This window comes from Pelophylax lessonae, assembly GCF_965119305.1.
Source record: "Pelophylax lessonae genome assembly, chromosome: 3".
Classification (NCBI taxonomy): domain Eukaryota; kingdom Metazoa; phylum Chordata; class Amphibia; order Anura; family Ranidae; genus Pelophylax; species Pelophylax lessonae.
This window is the reverse complement of record NC_138770.1, coordinates 550,170,074-550,195,111: the sequence shown is the minus strand read 5'-3', so window position 1 is coordinate 550,195,111 and position 25,038 is coordinate 550,170,074. Positions and strand designations below refer to the sequence as shown.

General features: G+C 43.4%; 1 protein-coding gene across 1 annotated transcript; it reads left to right on the top strand.

Annotated features, from left to right (window-relative positions):
* Positions 1-23,836, top strand: PSMB1 (proteasome 20S subunit beta 1). The gene is made up of 6 exons (XM_082252466.1): positions 1-203; positions 3,595-3,702; positions 8,340-8,421; positions 15,972-16,101; positions 19,512-19,618; positions 23,573-23,836. Exons 1-6 carry the CDS (start codon positions 94-96, stop codon positions 23,756-23,758), a joined length of 723 nt encoding a protein of 240 aa, XP_082108592.1. The 5' UTR covers positions 1-93; the 3' UTR covers positions 23,759-23,836.
* The last annotated feature ends 1,202 nt before the right edge of the window (positions 23,837-25,038 follow it).

Here is a 25,038-nt window from a genome sequence, read left to right as displayed (position 1 = left end):
GGGACGCCGGAAGTGCTTGTGTCGCCATCTTGGCAGTGAGACAGCAGAGCGGATTGCCGGGTGTGAGATCGGTAGTGGAATTCGTGTATCAGGATGTATATGTCTGCAGAGTCCCGGGCCGGGGAGAATATGCACAGGGGAATGGATTACCATTACACTGGGCCGGTGCAGCAGAGGTTCAGCCCCTACACCTTCAACGGAGGGTAAGAGTGAGGGAGAGGGGGGACCCCCTGTACCCCCATACACTGTGGTGACAAGGCTGGTGAGCACAGCATGGCTATTGTGAGTCTATAGAGGGATAAAGGCAAAGGACTGGCGAGTCTGAGGAGTTCATTACCTCCTCTTATTGTGTGTGTGGATTTCACTTTCGATTCTGCATGCTGAGTTCTCTGTCATCACTGATCTCCATGGAGGGGCTCAGTGGGGGGCTCTGAGGTGATTGTCCTTACATTCTACCCTATCATATAAATCCATGTGGCCGATCTGTAGTATATGGACTTATTCTTGCTCTCTCTGCTACAGCAACTTCAGCCCCCCCCCCCCCCCCTAATAATAGCAGTTTTTTAAAAAAAAAAAGATACCCTCCGTACATTATTGTCTGAAAGCAAAGACCCTGGATAATAAAATGGTGGCTGTTGCAGTTTTTAATGTCACATAATATTTATTTTCTGGAAAAGTTTCCGTTCACACTTGTACAAACTGGATGTGAACCCACCTATCGTTTTCTGCCAGGTAATCGGCTATCTTGGCCTCTCTTTAAAGCGGAGTTCCACTGTTTTTTGTCTTTATTAAAAGTCAGAAGCTACAAAAAATGTAGCTGCTGACTTTTAATAAACACACACTCACCTGTCCCACGGTCCAGCGATGAGCCCCGGTCCTCTCCCTCTTCTCCCCGTTTTCGGCTTCACATGTGCGAGTCGCGCTGCGCGTCCTGAGACGTGTCCCAGAAGATTGCAGGGAAGAGGAGAGAAGAACTTCTGCTCAAGCTGCCTAGGTCTTACGAGCGGAAGTGGGAGCGGGTACCTGTAAAAACTAGGTACTCGCCCCCCCCCCCCCCCCAAAAGAAAAATGACATGCCAAATGTGGCATGTCAGGAGGCCTTAAAGCAGAAGTTCCACTTTTGAGTGGAACTCTGCTTTAACCACTAGAGCCCCGTAAGTATTGACCCCCCCCCCCCCCCCAGCTGCCATCATGACCAGGCTCTTTATTTGCGATATGGCACTGCATTACTTTAACTGACAATTGCGTGGTCGTGCGACGCTGTACCCAAGCGAAAGAATTGATATGCTTTCCCACAAATAGAGCTTTATTTTGGTTCTATTTGATCACCTCTGCAGTTTTTATTTTTTGCACTAGAAACAAAAAAAGACTGACAATTTTTGGAAAAAACAAAAAAAAACAAAACAATTTTATACTTTATGCTATAAAACCTATCCAATAAAAGAAATGTAAGAACTCTTATTTCTTCTTCAATTTAGGCCAATATGTGTTGTTGCATATTTTTGGTAAAAAAAAGTTATTGCGCCTACAAACAATGGGATAGATTTATTGAATTTTTTTTTTTACATTTTTTTACTAGTAATGGCGATCAGCAATTTTATTTTTTTGCGGCACTGCAACATTGCGGTGGACAAAAATCTGACACTAAGTGGCACTTTTTGGGGACCATTGACACCAATACAGTGATCAGTGCTAAAAAAAATGCACTGTCACTGTACTAAGGACACTGGCAGGGAAGGGGTTAACATCAATCAAACCGGTTAAATGTGCTTCCGGGGAGTGCTTTCTAACTGTGGGGGATGGTCTCTCTAGGGGAAGACAGAGATCCATGTTCCTGGTTAGCAGGAACACAAGATCTCCATCTTCCCCTCACAGAATGGCAGCTTGCCTTGTTTTCTGCCTCTCCCGAGAACGATCGGCGTGTTTCGGTGGATATCGCATCCTGCTGGACCCACTGATTTGCTCCCGCCATGTCCAATCACAGTGGGAGCGATTAGCCGGCGGCGCGCACCCCAGACATTGGAGGGCTGCCCTGCCACAGTATATCTGCGTGGGATGGTCCATTACCAGTTCATCTTCAACTGCTGTGATGCTGCACATGTGAGTAGTTATGACACCAGCCATTTGATGGTTTGACAGTTTGGTTGAGAGCATAACCAATGTGACAGGTGCCTGGAATGTAACTTTTTTTTTTTAAACTGTTAAATTGATGGGTTTAGTTCCACTTCAAAGTCGCTGCCGATATATTTCAAAGGAAGCCGTTAAAATCTGTGCGACTTAAAGCGGAACTTTACCCATAACAACGTGATAAAAATATTGGTCTTTAGCAAGGAACATTCGTTCCACGTTAATAATTATGCTACCAAAATAGTGCGTGCTGTAAATTGCCTCCAGCATTGTTCCTGTTTCTTCTTGCCAGAGGCTCCTATTTTGCTAAAGCCCAGAGCCCCAGCAGTAAGTCATAAAGCAGAGCTAAATCCATTGATTTACCAGTTTCCAGAAACAGTTCTATTCCTGGAATGCCGGGATTGCTAATGCCTCGTACACACGTGCAGATTGTCGGCCGAAAAGATTCGGCCGCCGAACGATCGGCCGATTGTAGGCTTGTTAGTATGATGCTTCCGACAGCCGACAGCGCACTTTCGGCCGAAAAGAATCTGTCGTGCAAGCATTAAAATTTTTGTATGCCGACACCAGAGCGGCCTATTGTTCGCCAGTCAATACAGAATTCGGCCGACAGACAGCAGATTTGCAAGACTGGGCATGCTCAGAAAAGAAAAAACACACGGAAAGTTAACCATCACATGACATCACTTCTGCAGTCGGCTGTTGTTGGCGGACAAAATTTGTGTGCAGTCTTTTGCACTTTTCAGCGGACTAGACAGCCCGGGGACAAAAGACGGCCGATCGGTCGGCCGACAATCTGCACGTGTGTACAGGGCATAACTGTCCCATTTGATTGTGTCCTCAACCAAACTGTCAAATTATCAAATGACTGCTGTCATAACTGATCACATGTACAGCACCATGGCAGTTGCAGATCAAACAGAAGCAGCGTGCTTGGCTGTAAAGGATAAGGAGGGTTTAATTCTACTTTAAGGCTGTCAGCAGATCGGCCTCTACAAACTCGGCAGTGCCTAAAAATAGAGAGCAACTGAGCATGTGCAGAAAAGGTGAGACTGTATTACTGGATTTTACACAGGTTAGTTACTAGAGCTGCACAATTCTGGATAAAATGAGAATCACAATTTTTTTGCTTAGAATAAAGATCACGATTCTGAAGAATTTTTTTATTTTAAAGATTTATAACTCCTGAACATTACGTTATCAAACAAGATGGCAATAAAATAAGACATAATACCCTTTGCTTCAACCAAATGTAAAGAAATGTAATAAATAATGTGTAAAAAAAAATCACCATTTTGCCTTTGTCTTGGTGAACAACACATGCAGGTCTTTACACTGCTCAATGAGGCCATTATTTCACATTCTAATAGATAAGACTATGCTTTAAAGTATATAACAACTGTACACTGTTTTATGTATTTTACTGTATATAATATGAATAATAATCAAACTGGTTTTCTTTTCTAGCACTGTGTTGGCTCTTGCTGGGGAAGATTTTGCACTTGTTGCATCAGATACACGGCTAAGTGAGGATTATTCAATCCACAGCAGGGACACACCAAAATGCTACAAACTGTAAGTGAATTTTAATACAAAGTGGCCTAAATGCACCTTATATTGTTAAAATGGATGATACATGACAATTAAAAAGCCAGCACTCCTAAGTGGTGTGGTCTATTTTATTTAAAAGAAAAATGCTGTATGACTGTGATGAACATTTGCACAGCTGCAGTGAAAAATTGCTGTATTCTGTCTGATATAATTATATTGAATATATCCTATGATTGTCAGCGCCATCTAGTGGCCAAAATGTAATGCTATCCAGGGAATCCCACATTATGGCCACTAGATAGTACAGCAGTTTTTCGTAGTGGCTATGCTAATGTTTGTCACATTCGTTCAGCTTTTTTTTTAACCACTTGCCGACTGCCTAACTGGGAAAATACGTAATTACTTTGACAATAAATACCGGGGTTATGGCTGCAGCTAGATGACATAACCCCGGTTGTTTTCCCTTAGGCAATTACCTTTCAGAGAAAAGTGATCCCTGCGTTGGTTCGCCACGGAATCTCTTTTAGATGCAGTAGGAAAGGTGCCTCCTCTGGTAATTTCCCAGGCTTATGTTACCGATCGCTGAACCATCCGGCGCCGACAGTGTGTTCCCATGGGGATAAGCAATGGCAAGATGGCAACCGCTCATCTTTATGCCCTTGGAGTGACATGACATTTCTTCCGGTTCTCGGGCCATGTAAACATGTTTTTCTTTTTTTTTTTTTTTCTTAAAGCAAAATATACATTTTCTTTCTTTTAGACCTCAGATCTCTCCATTAAGAGGACCTGTCATGCTGTATTGTTATCGCCAGGAATGTTTACAATCCTTGCCTAAGCAAAACATTTTTTTAAAGGGACAGTGAAAAAATTGAAGAAATTTATATTTTTTTAATTTTTTTTTTTTTAAAGCGCCCCCGTCTCCGCGTGCAGTAGTGAACGCATACATAGGGCATGCCCATATAGGTCAACTGTGTTTGCACCAAACGTGTAAGGTAGCGCCATGAACATCTAATCAAGAGAGCAATAATTCTAGCAACAGACCTCCTCTGTAACTCTAAACTGGTAACCTGTAGACCTTTTTAAAGCGTCGCCTATGAAGAATTTTATGTACTGCATTATGGTGCCGTTCCACGAGTGTGCATAATTTTAAAACATGATCTGTTCGGTATATATTTACTCAGCGCAACCTCATCTTTCATATCAAACAAAAAAAATGGGGTATATATTATGTTTTTTTTTTTTTTTTAATTCATTAACCACTTGCCACATACAATATAGCCAAAAGATGGCTACAGCGCAGGTTTCCAATGCTGGGGGGGCTTCCTTGAAGGTCCGCCCGTGATCGTGCTGCCCACGTGCCCTGTGGTTGTCTAGTCCTTCGGACTTGGCTGATCAATGATCGGTGTAAAGTGCCAATCACAGCGGCCCTTTACCGTGTTATCAGCTGTCAGCCAATGACATCTCATCACAGAATGCAAGCACAAGCCGGTTATCAGCTTTTTTTCTTAACGTGAGGAGAGAAGTAAGCTGATAACTGGCTTCTGTTAGAGGGACATCAGTCCAATCCGTGCCCACCATTACTGCTAATCCGTGCCCACCAATTGTTTTGTTCAACACACCCCACAGAAGCTCGATTGGATTGATGTCTGGGGCATTTGTAGGCCAAGTCAACACCTCAAACTCGTGTTCCTCAAACCATTCTTGAATTCATAAGACCAGGCCACCTTCTTCCATTGTGTGTATAAAGAATAGTGCGCTCATCAAAACAATCATACAATAAAATGCATATAAACTATACAATAATATATCAACAGTAGTATAGTGAAATAGAAAAACATCACCAAAGTTGACAACAGTGAAAAAACTGCACAAAATGAAGCTCTAATTAAAGAGTCTCTCAAATATATTTGTATTGAAGTGATGTCTTCCAGTCTTGCAATATTAAACCAGCACCACGTAATCCAAATGCAAAAAGGGAGAAGTGGCATCCCTTACCAGAATCCACTTCAAATCAAATAGTGTAGAGACCAAGAATCCCACTCTCAGTGATAATCTGACATATCTTGTGTCACCCAGTGATAAGATTGGCTTCTTACCAGATGTGAATGGAGGGTAAGCTTTAAACCATGGGATTGGTGTAAAGATTTCTAAATCCAGATGATATACAGGTTTGGCTCCAGCTCATGGATCATATGGGACTCTTCACCTCACAATAATATATGAGACTCGCATATGCATATAGTTGTGCCTCACAGGTATGTAGCTACCCTCTGAATAGCACAGACTGACTGACGCATGAATGAAGAAGTTACAAAAATAAATATTAACAACTTTATCAGTGCCGATCAGTGCAGCCTCACCAGTGCTCATCTGTGCCCGTCAATGCAGCCTGCCCTGTGCCCATCGATGCAATCTGACCAGTGTAGGGGAAGAGAGGAGAGGAAGAGGAAAGCTGACCGGATAATCACAGAGCGGGGATTGCCCTGCTGTAACAGCTTTAATTTGAATTGCCAGGCACTTGCCATCACACGCAGTCCTTCCTCTTGGATCGGCTCATATGATAGGCATCACACGTCCTGACATTAGACTGGTGTTCTGCTATCAAAGGAGCCAAGCCAGGAGGCGTTGCTGTGTGTGATGGGTAGCGCCCGGCAATTCAAATGAAAGCTTTTACAGCGGGGCAATCCCCGCTCTGTGATTATCCGGCCGGCTTTCCTCTTCCTCTCCTCTCTCTTCCCCTGGGCGATCGCAGGGAGAATGGCTCCCGAGGCAGCCCCACACTCGCCCTCATTCATTTTCCACTTAAAAAAATGCAAGCAAGTGAGTGGAAAATTTGAGGGCAACTTTACCATATGTAGCGCTATTACTGTAGGAGCTGCTGAAAATTTTTCTAGGTTTTACCACTTTTACCACTTTTTCTCCGCAGCCAGGCACGACGTAGATACGTACAGCCAGGTGCACACACTTTTGCTCGTTGTCCTCAGTGATCAGTTTAGAGGTTGTTTTTGTTTTATTTTTGGAGCACTTGGATAGCGAAGTGAATTTAGTGGGATACTCCTAGAAATAGAATTATTCACAACTGAGGACATCTAATGCCTCGTTTCCACTGAGCGGAACGGTTCTAGTCGGTACAGTTTGGAAGGGTTAGAATGGTCCGGCCTATTCAGGTGAGCGTTTCCACTGCAAGTCGGACCACCGGGGGCCATGTAGGATTCACACCAAACGTGGTGTTTGTTTTGTGCTTTCGTTTGACGTGAGCATTGCCATTTTCCTGTCCACCAATCAGTGGAATGTATCGTGTGATGCCAGTAGCTCCGCCCTAATCGTACCGTACCATTTCCTATGGCCCTACATCTGAAGGAGGACCAGGAATGGTGCGGTGCGGTTTGGTTGTATGGGCCACTTTCACAATGGAAACACTCAAAATAGCGTACCGAACCGATCCGCTCAGTGGAAACGAGGCATAATTGATTTCCTGGTTAAGCTCTGGTGAAGTCCTTGCAGAAAGCAGATAGCTGACTTCTCCTTGGCAGTAGCAGCAACGTGCCTTAATAGCAGCAGCTGGACAAAGTTCTTCAGAACATTAACCAGTGTTCTCTTGTCTGGACCCTTTATCTGATTATATAGCACAACAGAAGGGGTTAGTAGCACAAGTCTATGGATCTTTTATGTTGTGTGTACTCACAAAATGTCCAGGGACAGCTGGTAGCCTCCTTCCAACTTCTAAGCAACACTAGACCAGTTATAGTAGACAGCCCCTTCAGTCAGCTCTCTATAGAACCAGGGTCACTCTAACCTCAGGTCCTCAGGTCACCCACCTGAGGCCACATGGTAGCAGGTGCCTCGGAGAGGCAGCATGCCCCCTCCCAGACTAGAACTCTCCTCTCTTGTGCCCAGTGCATCCAAAGAACAAATACCCTCTCCCAGTATCCTTCGGGGCCACTCTCCCTGTGATAGGCCAGAGAGGCACCAACATTCACGCTGTGTTCTGCATAGCGTCCACCCATTCATCCAGAACCCTCCTAGGCCACCTGCATACAGAGGAGGCCAGAGGGAGAACCAAACAGCAGCTAAGCACACTGAGCAGGCCACACCAATCAACCACAGCTATCCATCAAGCAGTGAGCCAAGTAAACCTCCCCAGAAGCTCTCCTGTCAATCAGGGAATAAAACAACATTACATTAATCCTAGCACCTACCTAGGAGGGTGCCACACAAGTATGCTATAAAGTTATGTACTTTTCTATACAAAGGCTTCACTAACCGTGTCTAATATAAGACCCATATGTTCCACTTAACATTTACATAAATGGAGGTGGGCTATCTAAGCTTTAAGAGAAACCATATCTATCCCTGTCCCCTAGTTGTGTGTTAGCTTTGTTGCTTTTTTAAATACACACCCTGCTCGTTTGTCATGGGACATATTTATATTGTAAAATGTGTTTGGTAGTATTTGCTTATAGCGAAGTCTCTTTAATTTGAACAGATAAAGTTGAAAGTATGTACATACTTACTCTCCTAGGTGCCTAAATGGAGAATATTGATCCCTAACATGCGTTCATTTCCCATAGATTGCTTATTGCCATAATAGTGTTTATGTGAGCACTAATGGCTGTTAATGCAACTTAACTTTGAAAAATTATCTTGTCTTTGTTTTATAGGACAGACAAAACAGTTCTTGGATGTAGTGGATTCCATGGAGACTGTCTCACCCTCACCAAAATAATTGAGGCCAGATTAAAGGTATTTTATGCAGCCTTTTACTGTTCAAGTTAAACATGTTTTGAACCTTTCTTTAAAGTAGAATTTTGGCACAACACTAACTACTTTTAAAACTCTCTACTCCCCTCAGCTATGCTTACTAACCTGTGTAAGAAAACTGTGTATACTTAGCAGATCTGGTCTGACACGTGAATCTCCTGTGTCAGCCAGCGGTGGCTGCAGGGAAGAGGAGAGAGCACTCTACTACCGCTACTAAAGCCTGGAGCGGTGGCATCACCTATGGGCTTCAATGGCCCATCCGTTGTTCGCGCTCCCTCCTCTTCCCTGCAGCAGCACTAGCTGACACGTAGCGGAATCACGTGACCAGACCAAATCGGTCTGATATAGTTAGGGTTATCCCAGAATTCCACTTTTAAATAAAGTTATATTATGGAGAGCTGTTAGTCTTTGTCTATTTAATGCTCTTTTTGAAGGAAATCTACAGCCATAGAACATTTGGCAGATTTAGTAACAAGAAATAAAACAATTTACATATAGCACCCTGTTTCTGTATGCTATAGGGAAAAGGATAAGCATTACATTGACTGGCTTCCGCATGGGTCTTTCTTTACAGTTTGTGACCATTTGGGTTTCCTATGGGTATAACCACAGTCTCTCATGTGCTGTCCTGGAAGCTATCTGGGTGAAAAAAATGTTTTGGCTGAAGTTGGTCTCTGTTTACACTGCCTGTGCCTATCAAAGCCTTTCTTGCCATGCTTCATGAGAGGACCCTTGCAGGAGCATGGTGAAGAAGAGCTTACCCATCTTCTCCTCCTCCTATTTAGTCTTAGGCTGGAGGAGGAACATGATATGTGATGCAGCAGAGAAAACTCAGGTCTCCTGCCCTATATAATATATATATTTCCCTAAAACGTCTTTCAGGACAGCACCTTAGAGAGATGGCTCCTCCCTCTCCTCACACGGAAACACCCCATCCACCAGATTTTAAAAGGAGGCTTCTCCCACCATTCATCAGTTTTTGTGTTTCCTCCGGCCGAGGAACACCTCTGTGGGGAGCTGGGCTCTTAAGGTGCTATCCTGAGAGACCGGGCTTCCTACGTCCACCTACCCTTTTTTGGAGACGATTGCTTCTCCCATTCACGCGACCGACTGCAGTGCATGGGCTCCTTCTTCCTCTTCAGTGCTCTAGGCTGAGTCAAGACCCCGCAGAGCACAGCCCTGGGAAGGCATCTTGGAGGAGCGGAACGATTTTTCTTAGGTTTCCGCCGCCTTTTTTTTCAAATTTGCCGCCATTTCTCCGGATCGAGTGACGCTCGTCCGGACCGGAAGTGAGGTTCCGGAAAGGGCAGCGTTCTGCAGGGGGCGTATGGCGTCATTTCCGCCGGACGCAGAGGAAGAAGGGAGGAGCAAGCTGGTGCCTTATTCCGGATCCGGTCCAGTGCAGGTGCGCTTTGGTCTCCGGAACCGGTACCGAAGCCACGGGTGATACCGCTGCCAAGCGATGGAAGCTTCTTCAGCGAGTGGGACAGGCACAGGCACCAGTAAGGCCCAGGTAAGGGGTATCTTTATATGGCCTGTTTTACTGTGGGGTCTCTCTCCATCCCTTTTACTTTCCCCCCGGTGGCTGGGGGCCTGTCGGGGCACATGGGACTTCCCTTTAAATGTCTTTCTGTGCACCTTTGGTGGCCCTGAGAATCAGGCTGACTTTTAAGAAGCATGTGTATGTTTTCCCATTCATGTCTTCCAGGCTAAAAGCTCTGAAACTGTTTTCAAGAGAAAGTGTCCTTCATGCAAAGCAAAGTTGTCGGAAAGTTGGAAAAAGACACTTTGCCAGGGATGTATTGATGCACTAGTAAAGGAAGAAGCATCTGCAGTTTGTGGCGATTTAGTCGCATCTGTGAGGAAGGAATTGGATGCTACCATCCAATCTTTTCGGTCATCCCTACAGGACCCTGCCCTGAGTCAGCCATCAGCCTCACTGTCCTCTCAGGGTTCACAATTGGTTCCTTCGGTGGGGACAGAAGGGGTTCCTTCCACCCAAGGAGATAATTCCCCCTCACATTCCAAGGAGGATTCAGAGGAAGAAGAGGAGGGAGGGGCACAAAGCAGGCCCACTAAATACAAACTATCCTTAGAGCAAGTGGATGGTCTCCTGAGGGCAGTTTACATCACCCTGGGTCTAGAGGAGGAAAAGAAGGAACTGTCCCTACATGACAAAATGTATGCAGGCTTGGAAGAGCCTAAGGGCCGTATCTTCCCAGTGCATCAGACCATCTCAGATGCAATAAAACATGAGTGGGCTGATCCGGAAAAGAAAACCTTCTTCCCTAAAGCCTTTAAAAGGCGATTTCCTTTTGATGAGGACCCAGGAGCTCCCTGGAATAAGATGCCAAAGATTGATGCAGCCTTCTCCCAGGTTTCTAGGTCAACAGACCTAGCATTTGAAGACATGGGAATCCTGAGGGATCCCATGGATAAGAAGATGGACCAGCAACTTAAGAGATCCTGGCAATCCATCATGGGGAGTCTGAAACCTGCCATGGCAGTAACCTGTGTGTCCAGGAATCTGGAATACTGGCTTAGCCAGCTAAAAGCACACATCACAGCAGACTCACCTAAACAGGAAATTTTGGATTCCTTTTCCACGCTCTCCACGGCCATAGCCTTCATTGCTGACGCTTCAGCAGAGTCAGTGAAGATGACAGCAAGATCTGCAGCTTTATCCAACTCAGCCAGAAGGGCTCTTTGGTTAAAGACATGGCCTGGAGATACAGCTTCTAAAAATAAGCTGTGTGGACTTCCTTTTCAAGGGGATCTACTATTCGGGCCTGGGCTAGACTCTGTTCTAGATAGAACAGCAGACAAAAAGAAGTCTTTTCCTGTGAAGAAGAAACAGGCAGCAAAGAAGCTTTTTCTACCTCAAAAAGCTCAGCAAAATAGCAGACCCCAGGAGAAGAGAAGAAACTGGTCGACACAAAAACCCAAAGGGAAAGGAGGTGTTCTCTTCCATCCTCCTGTGTCAACCAACAAAACACAATGACAAGACATTGCCGGTGGGAGGAAGATTGAGGGAATTCCTCCCCTATTGGGCAGCCATAACAGAAAATCAATACATTCTGGGTATGCTGTCCCAAGGCTACAACATAGAGTTTTCAGAGACGCCACCCGAAAGGTTCTTTGTCACAAACCTCCCAAGAGATGCAGAAAAAGCCCTGGCTATGATGGACCTGTTAAAGGACCTGAGGCGACAGGGAGTTGTCTGTCCAGTTCCAGTGGAGGAACAACATCAGGGATTTTATTCCCACATATTTTTGATAAAGAAACCATCGGGGGATTTTCGTCTTATACTGAATCTGAAACCATTAAACAGGTCAGTTCTGTACAAAAAGTTTCGAATGGACTCAATTCTTACAGTCAGAACCCTGTTAACAAAAGGATGCTTCATGGCATCAATCGACTTAAGGGATGCTTACCTACATATCCCTATTGCCCCTCGCTCACAGAGATTCCTAAGGTTGGCAGTAAATCTGGGAAAGGAAATGCTCCATATCCAATTCAAAGCACTCCCTTTCGGGCTATCATCCTCCCCTCATATTTATACGAAGGTAATGGCAGAGTGTCTAGCTCCCCTCCGCCTTCAGGGAATCTCTGTGGTGCCTTACCTGGACGACCTGCTTTTCTTTGCCCCGTCAAAGGAAAAACTTCAAGAGGACCTGCACAAGGCAAGAGGTCATCTAGAAGCTCTGGGATGGATAGTGAACATCAAGAAATCGAATCTCACACCGGCTCAGCGGGTTCAGTTCCTAGGGTTTCAGTTATGCTCTGTGGAACAAAGAATCTTCCTACCAGAAGACAAACAGGTCAAATTACAGAATTTGGTAGCAAGGCTACAAACAAATCAGTGGTGGTCGATCAGAGAGATCATGTCAGTCCTTGGAAACCTGACTGCATCAATTCCAGCTGTCCAATGGGCAAGGCTGCATTTTCGACCACTCCAATATTTCCTCCTCAGAATCTGGGATCACAATCCAGAGACTTTGGACTTAAAGGTAAAAATCCCCACCAAGGTCAAGAGGTCCCTTTGGTGGTGGAGAAATCGGATAACCTTGTCTCAGGGTTTGGCCTGGTCCTTCCCGGCAGACCAGAGGTTAACAACGGATGCCAGCAGGTGGGGGTGGGGAGCCCACTGGAACCAAAACCTGGCACAGGGGGTTTGGTCTCAGACCGAGACAAGAAAATCCTCAAATTGGAAGGAATTAAAGGCAGTCGGCCTAGCCCTAACTGCCTTCTCTCAAAATCTTCAGGTGACTCATGTTCAAGTCCTTTCAGACAATGCCACTACGGTGGCATATCTGAACAAGCAAGGGGGCACAAGAAGCAAAACCCTACAGCTTTTGGCAACGGAAATTCTGCAATGGGCGGAAAGGCAGTTACTTTCCTTGTCAGCAATCCACCTAAAAGGTACACTAAACAGTGTGGCGGATTATTTAAGCAGGCAGAAGATCCGAGAAGCAGAATGGAGCTTGAACCCAGAAGTCTTTATGTTGATAACCAAGACTTGGGGAAAGCCAGAGGTGGATCTGTTTGCAACGAAAGAAAACGCAAAACTTCCACTTTACTTCTCACTCCACAGAAACGACAACTCTCTGGGAGTAGATTCCCTGGCACATCCCTGGAGGTTCAGGTTGGGGTATGCCTTCCCCCCCTTCCAGCTCATTCCATTGGTGTTGAGAAAAATCCAAATGGAAAGAGCCTCAGTGATCCTGATCACTCCTTATTGGCCCAAAAGGGTTTGGTTTTCGACTGTCCTTCAACTATCAGTCAAACCTGCTTTTCAGCTCCCTCTTCGTCAAGACCTACTGTTTCAAGGTCCAGTTTATCATCCAGAAGTGGAAAAGCTAAAGCTCACCGCCTGGTATCTGAGGAGCAACTGCTGAAAAGGAAAGGATTTTCAGACGCATTAATTGCTACTCTACTTTCCAGTAGGAAAAAAGTCACAAGGAATATATATGCAAAAGTTTGGAAGACATATAATACCTGGTGTGAATCGAAAGATCAAAAATTGGACAGTATTACTTCAATTTTGGAGTTCCTACAGGAGGGCGCAGGAAAAGGTTTGGCAGTAAGTACCCTCAAGGTACAAGTTACAGCCCTGGGGGTATTCTTGGAAAGGCCCATTTCTTCAGAATCTTTAATCATCAGATTCTTCAGGGCCCTTACCCGCTCCAGACTCAGAAGCTTCCCCAAATGGGACTTGTCGGTGGTCCTTCAGGCCTTCACAAAGGAACCTTTTGAACCACTAGAAACGGTTACACTAAAAAACCTTACCCTCAAGACAGTCTTCTTGGTGGCAATAACATCAGCAAGAAGAATCAGTGAATTACATGCTTTATCAGCTATCGAACCTTTCTTGTCCATATATCCAGATAGGATAATTCTCAAGACGGATCCAGGGTTTCTCCCGAAAGTAGCTTCAACGAGAAACCGATCACAAGAAATTGTGTTACCTACCTTCTGTCCTAATCCATCAGGAGATAAGGAAGAAAGCTTTCACTACCTAGATGTAAGAAGGGTTCTTATACACTACTTGGAGGTTACTAAAGAGTTTAGATCATCAAACTCTCTTTTTGTTCTTTTCTCTGGCAACAAAAAAGGTCGCCAGGCATCAAAAGGATCAATAGCCAGATGGCTCAGATCCGCTATTTCAGAGGCTTACTCCCAAATGAAATTGTCTCCCCCGCAGGGGATCAGAGCTCACTCTACTAGAGCGTTAGCCACTACATGGGCAGAGAAAGCTGGTGCCACTCCAGATCAAATCTGCAAAGCGGCTACGTGGTCAAGCTACTTTACATTTGCAAGACCCTATAGGTTGGACCTTTTTGGCAGCTGAAGATCAGGCTTTTGGCAGAAAGGTCCTGCAAGCTGTGGTCCCTCCCTAAATTGAGTAAGTCTCGATAATCCTCTCTAAGGTGCTGTCCTGAAAGACGTTTTAGGGAAAATTCAAGTTAGACTTACCGGTAACTTGTTTTCCAATAGTCTTTCAGGACAGCAGGAGGATCCCGCCCTATTGTATAAAATGTATTGCTGTGATTAACCATATCTGTTTGTGTTCCAGCATGGGCCGGAGGTACTCTTCTACAAACTGATGAATGGTGGGAGAAGCCTCCTTTTAAAATCTGGTGGATGGGGTGTTTCCTGATGAGGAGAGGGAGGAGCCATCTCTCTAAGGTGCTGTCCTGAAAGACTATTGGAAAACAAGTTACCGGTAAGTCTAACTTGAATTTTTCTGTGTATTTAGCTGTTTGCCTGGAGTTCAGTTGTAAGATGTTCAGTTTATTTTTTAGGCGGGTCTTAATTGTTGTGTACAGATGGTTTTACATGTCTAAATTGGCAGTGTTAATTTACATCTTATAATCCAATGTGTTTAAGTGGTTGTTCACTCAGGATAAAAAAAAAATTAAGCCAGCAGCTACAAATCCTGTAGCTGCTTACTTTTAATAAAAGGACACTTAACAGTCCATGGGTTCCAAAGCAGTTCTCTCCCGGGCTAGTTCTTCACTAGCTTTTTGGTTCACGGCGCCAGCATCCTAACTGGACAGCTGGCTATGCTGCTTTCTGCTTCACATCCGGCTGCTCGCTGCACTTTACGAATGGTCCTGCAGTCACAGAAGACTGTGGGGAGGGGGAGAACTTCAACTCTGATCACCTAGGCGAATAGGAGCGGGTACCTCTCAAAACTAGGTACTCCCCCCTTTCCCCAAAATGATATGGCAGAGCAGGGAGAGAGGAGGACTTAACGTAGAAGTTCAGCCTAAAACTAACTCTAAATCTACTGACAGCCATATTCTAAGACTAATCGATCTAACCCCGTAAAGCAAAAATCGCTGTACATACCTTTTTCAGCAGTCGATCCAGTTCGGTCTCCAGCAGGGAATGTTTTGTGGAAGAGACTGCTGGGAAGTGACGTCACCTATAGACTTACTGTGGTGTTTCCATTGTCAGCTGCTTCTCCTACACATGCCTAAACAGAAGCCGCTGCTGACAGCTCAGCGTGGAACTGGACCAGATCGGCTGCAGAAAAGGTGTATATATAGTGGCTTTTGCTTTACATGGTTAGATAAATTAGTCTTAGAATGTGCCTGCCAGTAGATTTAGAGTTAGTTTTAAGCTGAACTTCTACATTAAAGTGGAACTTCCCCTTTCACTTTAAAGAAAAGAATATGGAGGTTGCCATTACTGACCTCCTGACTTTACTACTTTGTGTCACAGATCCAGAACAGGTATGCAGGTCAGGAAGGTCCAGGTAAAGTTGTAATTCTCTTTTTGGTGTGTTTGACCCAGTGGCTCAAAGTACTGAAGCCAAAGGATCATCATGCCAACCAGGCGACTAGCATTTTCAGAGAAAAAAGTCTGCAATGGTAGCTTCTCAGGTTTCTCTCAGAAACGGTGTCTTATTTTGAGAATTCAATCTTTTTAGTCATTTCAATCAATAAGATGGTACATTGTTTAATCCAACCTTACTGGAGATGCTGTAATAGCAACGTGAACTATTTCTCTTTTTCTTATTCTAGATGTATAAGCATTCAAACAACAAGACCATGACCAGTAATGCAATTGCAGCAATGCTCTCCACAATTCTCTACTCAAGACGCTTCTTTCCATATTATGTATACAATATCATCGGAGGTCTTGATGAAGAAGGTGATTTTCAAAGACCAGTCTGCATTGAATGATATATTGCCAAGGGGTGCATGGTGTGAGCAGTAGTGGTAGTTGGGTACAGATGTGAAATACGCTTGCAGAACCAGTTGCTGAAATCTACGCACGAGCTGGAAAATTAGGAATAAAAAAAAAAACGGCATTTAGTGTGCTTAGCGCTGTTGGCAGGAACATTCTGTGCTTTCATGTCAAGAGCTTTCCTAATCTGTTGTAGAAGTAGAAAGGGCAGGCTTAGAAAAGAGCAGCTGATTGCGTAGATGTATGTCATGCTTGCTTTGGAAGACGATTCATTAATATTATTGCACGCACTACATTTGAATTCCACCGTGGTATGTACATTTTTTAAACCCCCTTGCCCTGAAATCGGCAAGGAGATGTACAGTGTTAATATGGTCATTGACAGTTTGTTAATGTTGGTTACCACTATACAACTGTACCTTTTTTGCTTCCAGTCATCTTCACTGTGTTGCCCTGCCTTGTGCTGCACAGCCTTTCCTCCAGAAAATGTCACTAACCTGGTGCTCTTAGATAAGATAAATACTTTCTATACATACTGTACAATAGAATTTCTCTTTCTACGGTTTACAGCAGAAGTATTTTAACTCATCATATGCACACATACATAAACATACTTCTTAAAACACACATCCCTATGTGCAACCTTAACCACTTAAGCCCCGGAAGATTTTACCCCCTTCCTGACCAGGGCCTATTTTGCGATTCGGCACTGCGTGAATTTAACAGACAATTGCGCGGTCGTGCGACGCTGTACCTAAACGAATTTGGCGTCCTTTTTTCCCCCACAAACAGAGCTTTCTTTTGGTGGTATTTGATCACCTGTGCGTTTTTTTTTTTTTTTTTTTTTTGATCATGCGCTATAAACAAAAAAAAAGAGCGTAAATTTTGCAAAAATAATATTTTTCACATTTTTTTATATGAAATTCCCCCCCCCCCCCAAAAAAAATGTAAAAATCTAATTTTTTTAACATTTTAGGGCAATTTGTTTTATGCTACCTATGTTTGGTAAAAAAAAAAATACAAAAAGCGTATTTTGATTGGTTTGCGCAAAAGTTATTGCGTTTACTAAGGGAAAGATTTTTGTCATTTTTTTTTTTTTTTTTTTTTTTTTAACGAGTAATGGCAGCGATCTGCGATTTTTTTTTTTTTTTTTTTTTTTGCGGGACTGCGACATTGCGGCGGACAGATCGGACCCTTGACTGACATTTTTGACACTTTTGGGGTTACCAGTGACATTACTGCAGTAATCAGTGCTATACATATGCACTGTTACTGTAAAAATGACACTGGCAGTGAAGGAGTTAACTTTATTGGAGAGGGAGGGGTTAAGTGTGTCCCTAGGGGCGTGTTTCTAACTGTGATTGGCTGTGGCGACTAGTGTAAGAACAGAGATCAACGGTCCTACATAGCAGAACCGTTTGATCTCCATTCTTACACAGGGAAGAATGACAGGCGGCTTTGTTTACATTAGCCGCCTGCCTTCCGGTGTAACGGAAGATCGCGAGTGCCCGGCGGACATCGAGTCCACCGGGCACACCCGCGGGGAGGGGGGGGGGGGTCCGTGACCGCGCCTCCTAGAGCCTCACAGGCTAGCGACATAGACCTACGTCGCTTTGCCTGTGAGGGGCTGACTGCCGACGTAAATCGTCGTGCAGCGGTTGTCAAGCGGTTAATTTTAACAATAATATAAATATGCTAAAAAATCCAATTAAAATGCATATGAAAAAAAAGATGGATGTCCGCGAAAGAATAAGTACAATGCCAACATTCAGGGGAGAGTGATTGGTAAATACCCGCAGGCTTAGCTGGGGGGGGAGTGGGTTCTATGCAAAAACCTCTAATGGATGAGTCAGTCTCTAGCAGAGTCTAAGTCCATAAATGGGTAATCCCACATGTCTTCTCCGTCCCTCAACCTGAAGATATGGGACATCTCCAGTCCACTTTTCTCTGCAATATACCTTAGAAGTAGACTGCACAGTTCTGTATAGATTCCAGAAAGGGGCTTTCCTAATGAGTCATTCCACACTAAGCTGTAAATATCCAAATTAATATTGTATTGCATAGGGTGGGTGTAAATCTTCAAACGTCATAAGCCTACCCTTTGTGGAATATCCTAGTGGGTTTTTAAGGGGAACTTCGCTCTCTCAATCAACGTTAACTATTTGTGATCCTTTTGCTGCTAGCATTAGTAAATAGGAAAGTATGTCATGTTTGCTTGTTTTAAACCCTGAGAAAAGGCTTTTCTGAGCTAAGCACACTCTCCTGCTTTCATGACTAAGCTAAGGGCAAATGGATTCCAGGACATAAATGCTACATGAATCATCTGCCCCTACTCAAGATGGCCACAGCCATAAATTTAGGGTGTTGTTTATCAAAGTGAATTCTCAGCAAAATAAAGCATGAAGACATAGATGGATGGGGGAGTTTGCTCTGAACATTAAAAATGAATTAAAGTGGTTCTAAAGGCAGAAGGTTTTTTTTTTTTTTTTTTAATCAATGCATTCTATGCATTAAGATAAAAAAAACCTGTGTGCAACAGCCCGCTAATACTTACCCGAGCCCCATTTCGATTCATCGATGTTGCACGATAGACTCAGCTGTCCGGGACTCTTCCTCCTCATTGGCTGAGACGCATAGCAAGCGCCATTGGTACCCTCTGCTGTCAATCAGATTTAATGAGCCGAGCAAGGGGGTGGGGCCGAGTCACAGCTCAGTGTCCGAGTGGACACACAGAGCAGTGACTTGGCTCGGGTGCCCCCATAGCAAGCTGCTTGCTGTGGGGACACTCGGCAGGAGGGAGGGGCTGGGAGCGCCGGTGAGGGACCCGAAAAGAGGAGGATCTGGGTTGCTCTGTGCAAAACCAACTGTACAGGGCAGGTAAATATAACGTGTTTTTTTTTTTTTTGTTTAAAAATAACAGACTTTAGTATCATGTTAAATTAACTCTTTAACCACCTTGATGTCCCAGATCACTGGATTGGGTAACTCTAGGAAGTGTGAAAACAGAGGGTTATGATGCAGAGGGGAATATGGGGAGGGTTAAGCTCCTGAGGGGTACAGAATTTTTTTGAATTTGCCACAACACACAGATTGAACATGTGAGAGAGGAAGCTGACCGAAATCCTCTCTAAAGTAAAAATTATGGATCCTTTTAAGACCCCAGGAGTGCAGCTTCTTACACGGTAGTGACTCCCCCATCATCCCCCCTGATGCCATCTACTTTGGGCAAATACCAGGTAAATAATAGAGGGTTGGGCAGCGCCAGACCACCCTGAGATAGTATTCACTTAAGGATTATATGTACACATTTCTTTTTTTTTTTTGCTTGGCTTCATGTGCTAATTTAACTAAAGCCATTCTTACTTACTTTCCAGGCAAGGGTGCTGTGTACAGTTTCGATCCAGTAGGATCCTATCAGAGAGATGCATACAAAGCTGGTGGCTCTGCAAGTGCCATGCTCCAGCCCCTTCTGGACAATCAGGTAAGATGTCTAGTATCTTTTTTTTTTTTTTTTTGTCTCCAACTTTTTTTTTTTCTAACCACTTCCTTACCGCTGGACGTCATATGACGTCCAGGGCTTTAAGCGGGGATATCTGAATGATGCCTGCAGCTGCGGGCATCATTCAGATATTTTTCTTCAGCCAGCGATTCCCTTCACCATAAGAAGGCAGGCATCATTCAGATATCATTTTGATTGTTGTTACAGGCGGTGGGAGGGGATATCCCCCCCTCCCACCACCCTCCGGTGGTTCTACCGGCTTGCCAGTGCGATCGGCGAGCCGGAGAAGGAATCGGCCACCAGCGGAAGTACACCATAGAGACTGCCGAGGACCAGATGGTCCCCGGCAGTCTCGGAGGCCTAAGCGCGATGTGATGGCGTCATGCCCAGTCTGCCAGTTGTCAGTACTGCTGTGATCTCGGTCGTGTTTTTTTTTTTTTTCAGCCTGTAGGAGAGATCTGAGGTCTTATTGACCCCAGATTTCTCCATAAAGAGGACCCATCATTCACTATTCCTATTACACGGGATGTTCACGCAGAAGCAAACGCATGAGTACGCCACGGCCACATATGTAAATGCCGTTCAATCCATACATGTGAGGTATCGCCGGGAACGTTGGAGCAAGAGCAATAATTCTAGCCCATGACCTTCTCTGTAACTCTAAACGGGTAACCTGTAAAAATTTTGAAAGTGTTGCCTATTGAGATTTTAAGTACTGAAGTTTGCCGTCATTCTTCGAGTGTGCGCAATTTTAAAGGGTGACATGTTGGGTATCTATTTACTCTGCGTAACATCATCTTTTACCTTGTTGGAAAAAAATTGGGCTAACTTTAATGTTTTGTTTCTTTTTTGAATTCATAAATCAGTTTAAAAAAAAAACAAAAAAAAAACGCGTTTGAAAAATTTCTGCATAAATACCGTGTGACATAAAAAGTTGCAGTGACTGCCATTTTATTCCCTAGGGTCTCTGCTAAAATATATATATGTATGTATGTATGTATGTATGTATGTATGGGGGTTCCGAGTTATTTTCTAGCAACAACAATGATTTTTACATGCAGGAGTGGAGTGCCAGAAATCGCCCGGTATGGAAGTGGTTAAACGTTTGCATGTTTTAATTGAACTGATGCTTTATATTTTAGGCTTGATTCACACTACTGCAATGCAATTTTGCTGTGATTTTCTGTGCGATGATGTAATGTGACTTGGTTCCAGTTTTGCATATTCTATGGGGCCAAGTCGCACTGTAAATCGCATCAAAGTAGTACAGGAACCTTTACCAAAATCACAGTGGGCTGGGTGACATTGATGAAAATAGGCACCATTGAATATATATTTATATAATGTGATTTCCCTTGTCATGTGATTTCGTGCAAATTCAATCACATCAGAAATCGCACTAATGTCGACCACCACTTAAAGCTGCTTGTATAAAATCTTAATTTTACAAATATTTATTGCATGCTGGATCCATGACCTGTTTTTTTTTTTTTTTTTTTCAAAGCCGTGGGGAATGTCTAAAAAAAAAATGCCCAACATGAGTATTTTGATACTTCCAGTTTCGCTATCTTTGGTTTACCAAGCCATTACCAGCTTGTACAAGCATCTGATCAAACCGATCATATTGCGTGTATCGTATATTGTGTTTCTGTGCACCAAAATTCATTAAAGCGTATTTTTTCCCCAAAAAATTGCATTTGAAACACTGCTGTGCAAAGAACGCTTGACAAAAAATGACAGCACCCACCATTTTATTCTCTAGAATCTCTGCTTAGAAAAATTATATAATGTTTGGGGCACTAAGTCATTTTCTAGCAAAAAAGAAGCATATCTTTTCGTGTGCAAGTAAATCGTCACAGCTGGCCTGGTATTGAGGTAGTTTAAAGAGGAAGTAAACCCTCCTCTGCAAGTTGAACCTATAGGTAAGCCTATGATAAGGTTTACCTATAGGTACTGTAAATATCTCCTAAACATATACTGTTTAGGAGATACTTACCTTACAAGCAGCTCGTGCCGGGACGTCACCGTGGCTCCGGCCAATCAGATGGCCGGATGCCGCGATCCTGGAAGACGGGCGACTGGACATGTCGCCCGTCATAGAGGTAAGCGGGCGGCACGGCGGGGGCTCGTTCTAAGGTAAGTATTTGATAATGAGCTAGTATGCGATGCATACTAGCTCATTATGTCTTTCTCTTTCAGGGTGAAAAAAAAAAATTAAATTTTTTTCGGTTTACAACCTCTTTAAGAGGAGGCAATGGAAAGGGGGTGTGCAAACAAGCAGAGTTTGCCCTTTTGGGTGGAGCTCCGCTTAAGGCTCCATTCACACCTGGGCGTTTTCAGCTCCAAAAACGCTCAAAAGAAACGCTTCCAAAACGCCCAACAAGTAAAACCCCATTCATTTAAATGGCCCCTGTTCACATCTGAGCGTTTTGCAAAACGCCTGTAGCTGAAAAAAGTACATGAGCTTCTTTTTGGGCTGATTACCAGCGTTTTTGATAGATGTCAATGAAAAACGCCTGAAAAAATCGCGGTAAAAATCGCGGTAAAAAACGCTACGCTCAAGTGTGAATGCAGCCTTAGGGTTCTCCTATATCTGCTAGAAGAGAAGGAGGGGCTGTGATTCACATTTGTTTGTTTAGATTAACAGATACAAACAATATTTTATAGAGCTAATTATCTGTTACATATGTACAGTTTATTAGCATTATATCATATTTACCTGATTGGAAAGATGTTTTTTTCTACTGCATGGTATGAAACTATAAATTTCTTTTTTATGAAAATATTTTTTTGGCTCAAGTACTGATGCAGGAACATGTTTGGTGGTCTGGGCACATTTGGTCTCTTGTCTACTGATCTAAAATCCATTTGTGATTGGCTGTAAAGTGCGCCTATGTCCACCTAATCCAACACAATATAAAGGCATCTATGAATAAAGCATTTCACCATTGATCAATTTCTATACTCTGTGCTGTGGACCTCTAAGCAAATGCAGCGGCCTCCAGCGTGTTTATACCTTATAAATAGAATATATCTTTAAATTTAAGCAAAATCTATGGGTGTGGTGCTGGCAGTACTATTAAAACACCTCCCCCTATCCTACAAGGTTACTATTCATAGTGTTTACTCACATACAAATATATCTTCCCCCTTATACAAAATTCCCACCTAAACATGCATTTATCAATAAAATGCAATAAAACAAAGTCTCTGTGCAATAATGCAAATAAAAAAGGTCTTCAGTAATGTGCAAAGCCAGTTACTGTGTCTCCAATTATTCACAGTAATCAATCGTGCTCCCCTCCTGAACACCACACTCGCTGGAGCTCCTTGACTCCCTATTGGTTATAAGTGGGTCAATAACGCTTTAAGATGTATCTTTTCTCCAGTGGCACCTCTGGACTTGCTCAGCAGGACTTGTATCTCCACCTCTTCAATCCTCCCTGCCAGTTCATGCGTGTAAGTGAAGAAACCAGGAGGCAGGCTCCAGTAGTATAAACCCATATTTATTTGCAGTTAAAACTTCTTGGAGCTTTCTGCGCTCCAATGACCGGAAGTATGAAAGCGTAAGTGACACAATAAGTCCCACCCGGGGTTCCAGGACGTTTTTACATGTTTTTGCTGTGCAGTCATCCGTGGTCTCACTTACTGTTACATAAGCACTGTGTTCACTACCTTTTATTCATTCCTGGTATTGCTCCCTTCATAAAATGATTCAGGTTTCCAAGTATCAGCCTTCTGCTGGTGATCTTGCGGGAGGAGCACTGCTGTGCAAACACTTCTCATTTGATCTGCATTGTTAAGCTTTAAGCCTGTCAGTGAGTTGTTACTGTGCCTGTTATAATCTATCCTTCGCTTTTCCATGTAATTTTACCATAGGAACACATTTCTCCTGCATTGTACTCTTGACATTAATTGTATTTCTTTTGGTTTTAGATTGGCTACAAGAATATGCAGAATGTGGAGCACCTTCCTTTGACACTGGAGAAGGCTCTGCAGCTTGTCAAAGATGTATTTATTTCTGCAGCTGAGAGAGATGTGTACACAGGAGATGCACTAAAAATTTCCATTGTCACCAAGGATGGCATAAGAGAGGAGTCGATTCCACTGAGAAAAGATTAGATTGTGTCTTTTTAATAAGTCATTTAAACTTGTACGCTGGTCTTTTTTTTTCCTTTGATTTATACAAAATAAAATAAACAAAAATTTGAAAAAATGCACATGGGCCACGCTTACTTAAGCTACTATGATGATAGGTCAGTTTCTGTGGGGTAAGTATTGCTTGAATAAATATTTAAAGATTAATAAGCTTGCCTATATTCTGAGATCTGGTTGTGGGAAAATTGAACCGTGAACTTGTAAGAATAGTCTGGATTTCTGCATGAATGTGGTGTAAGATGCTGTTCAAAACCGACCAAGTGCTTCAGATCTGGATATGGCTGTATATGGCCTTAGCCAGTGCTGCTTTGACCCCGCCCACTCTGTGACCATGCCCCAGTAGGTGGGGGTGAAACATGTCAGGGTGTGGGGCCAGAGCAGTGCTGGCTGGGGTCATACACAGCCATATCCACATCTGAAGCACTGGTTCAGTTTTAAGCGGTGTCTTACCCCACATATGTCCACACTTCTGAATTCACGCCTGATGCCTTCTCCCACTTTCTGAATATTGGTAGGGACTCCTTTTATCATCCAGCTTTGAGCAGCACTCCAAGTCCACATGTGATTTCTGCGTGAATATTTTTTGATATTGCCACCAAAAAAACAATTCCTATATTCAGTCTTTTTCACATTACTGTAAGTGTGCCAATGACAAAAATTATTGAGGGCTTGTTCACACCAGATGCACTGGGGATATGCTGGCCACTATTTCCAACACCTAGACAATGCAAAATGCATGGCTTCCAGTTGTGTCTGTTCACACCACAATGTTGTGTGCTGAAAAAAAAAACAGTGCAGTGGGTTGCGATGTGACCCACCCCATTGCAACACTGCTACAGTGAATAGAACTGTATTAAAAAGTTAAAAGATTATAGGCTAGCGCTGAGGATTACAATTGTCTGATATCTCAGTTTAGTAAGCTGCTGCTGGTATGAAAGGTGATGTGCCTTCAAAAGTGTATAGTGAAAAAATACCTGCGCTGCTTCCCAGAGCACATTAATAAATATCAATAAATAACGTGTATAAATTATCTGTATAAAGTGCTAGTGCTTAAACTAAAATCCCATAGCTCCTATACCATAAATATCAATCAATATGCATTAATACATATAACATAAACTTAAAAATAATGAATGTGCAATAAAATCCTTCAGTCAAACACGTGTTCAAATTATGACAGTCTTTGTGCACAACATAAGTCCAAAGTGCTTTGTGCTCAATATAATAAGTGCCGGTGCTCTCTG

Excerpts from the sequence above, each read along its gene's own strand:
- PSMB1 (XM_082252466.1), top strand. The coding sequence starts at position 94 with ATGTATATGTCTGCAGAGTCCCGGGCCGGGGAGAATATGCACAGGGGA. Across the intron at positions 16,102-19,511 it reads CGGAGGTCTTGATGAAGAAG|GCAAGGGTGCTGTGTACAGT; the intron begins GTGATTTTCAAA and ends CTTACTTTCCAG. Across the intron at positions 19,619-23,572 it reads AGCCCCTTCTGGACAATCAG|ATTGGCTACAAGAATATGCA; the intron begins GTAAGATGTCTA and ends TTTTGGTTTTAG.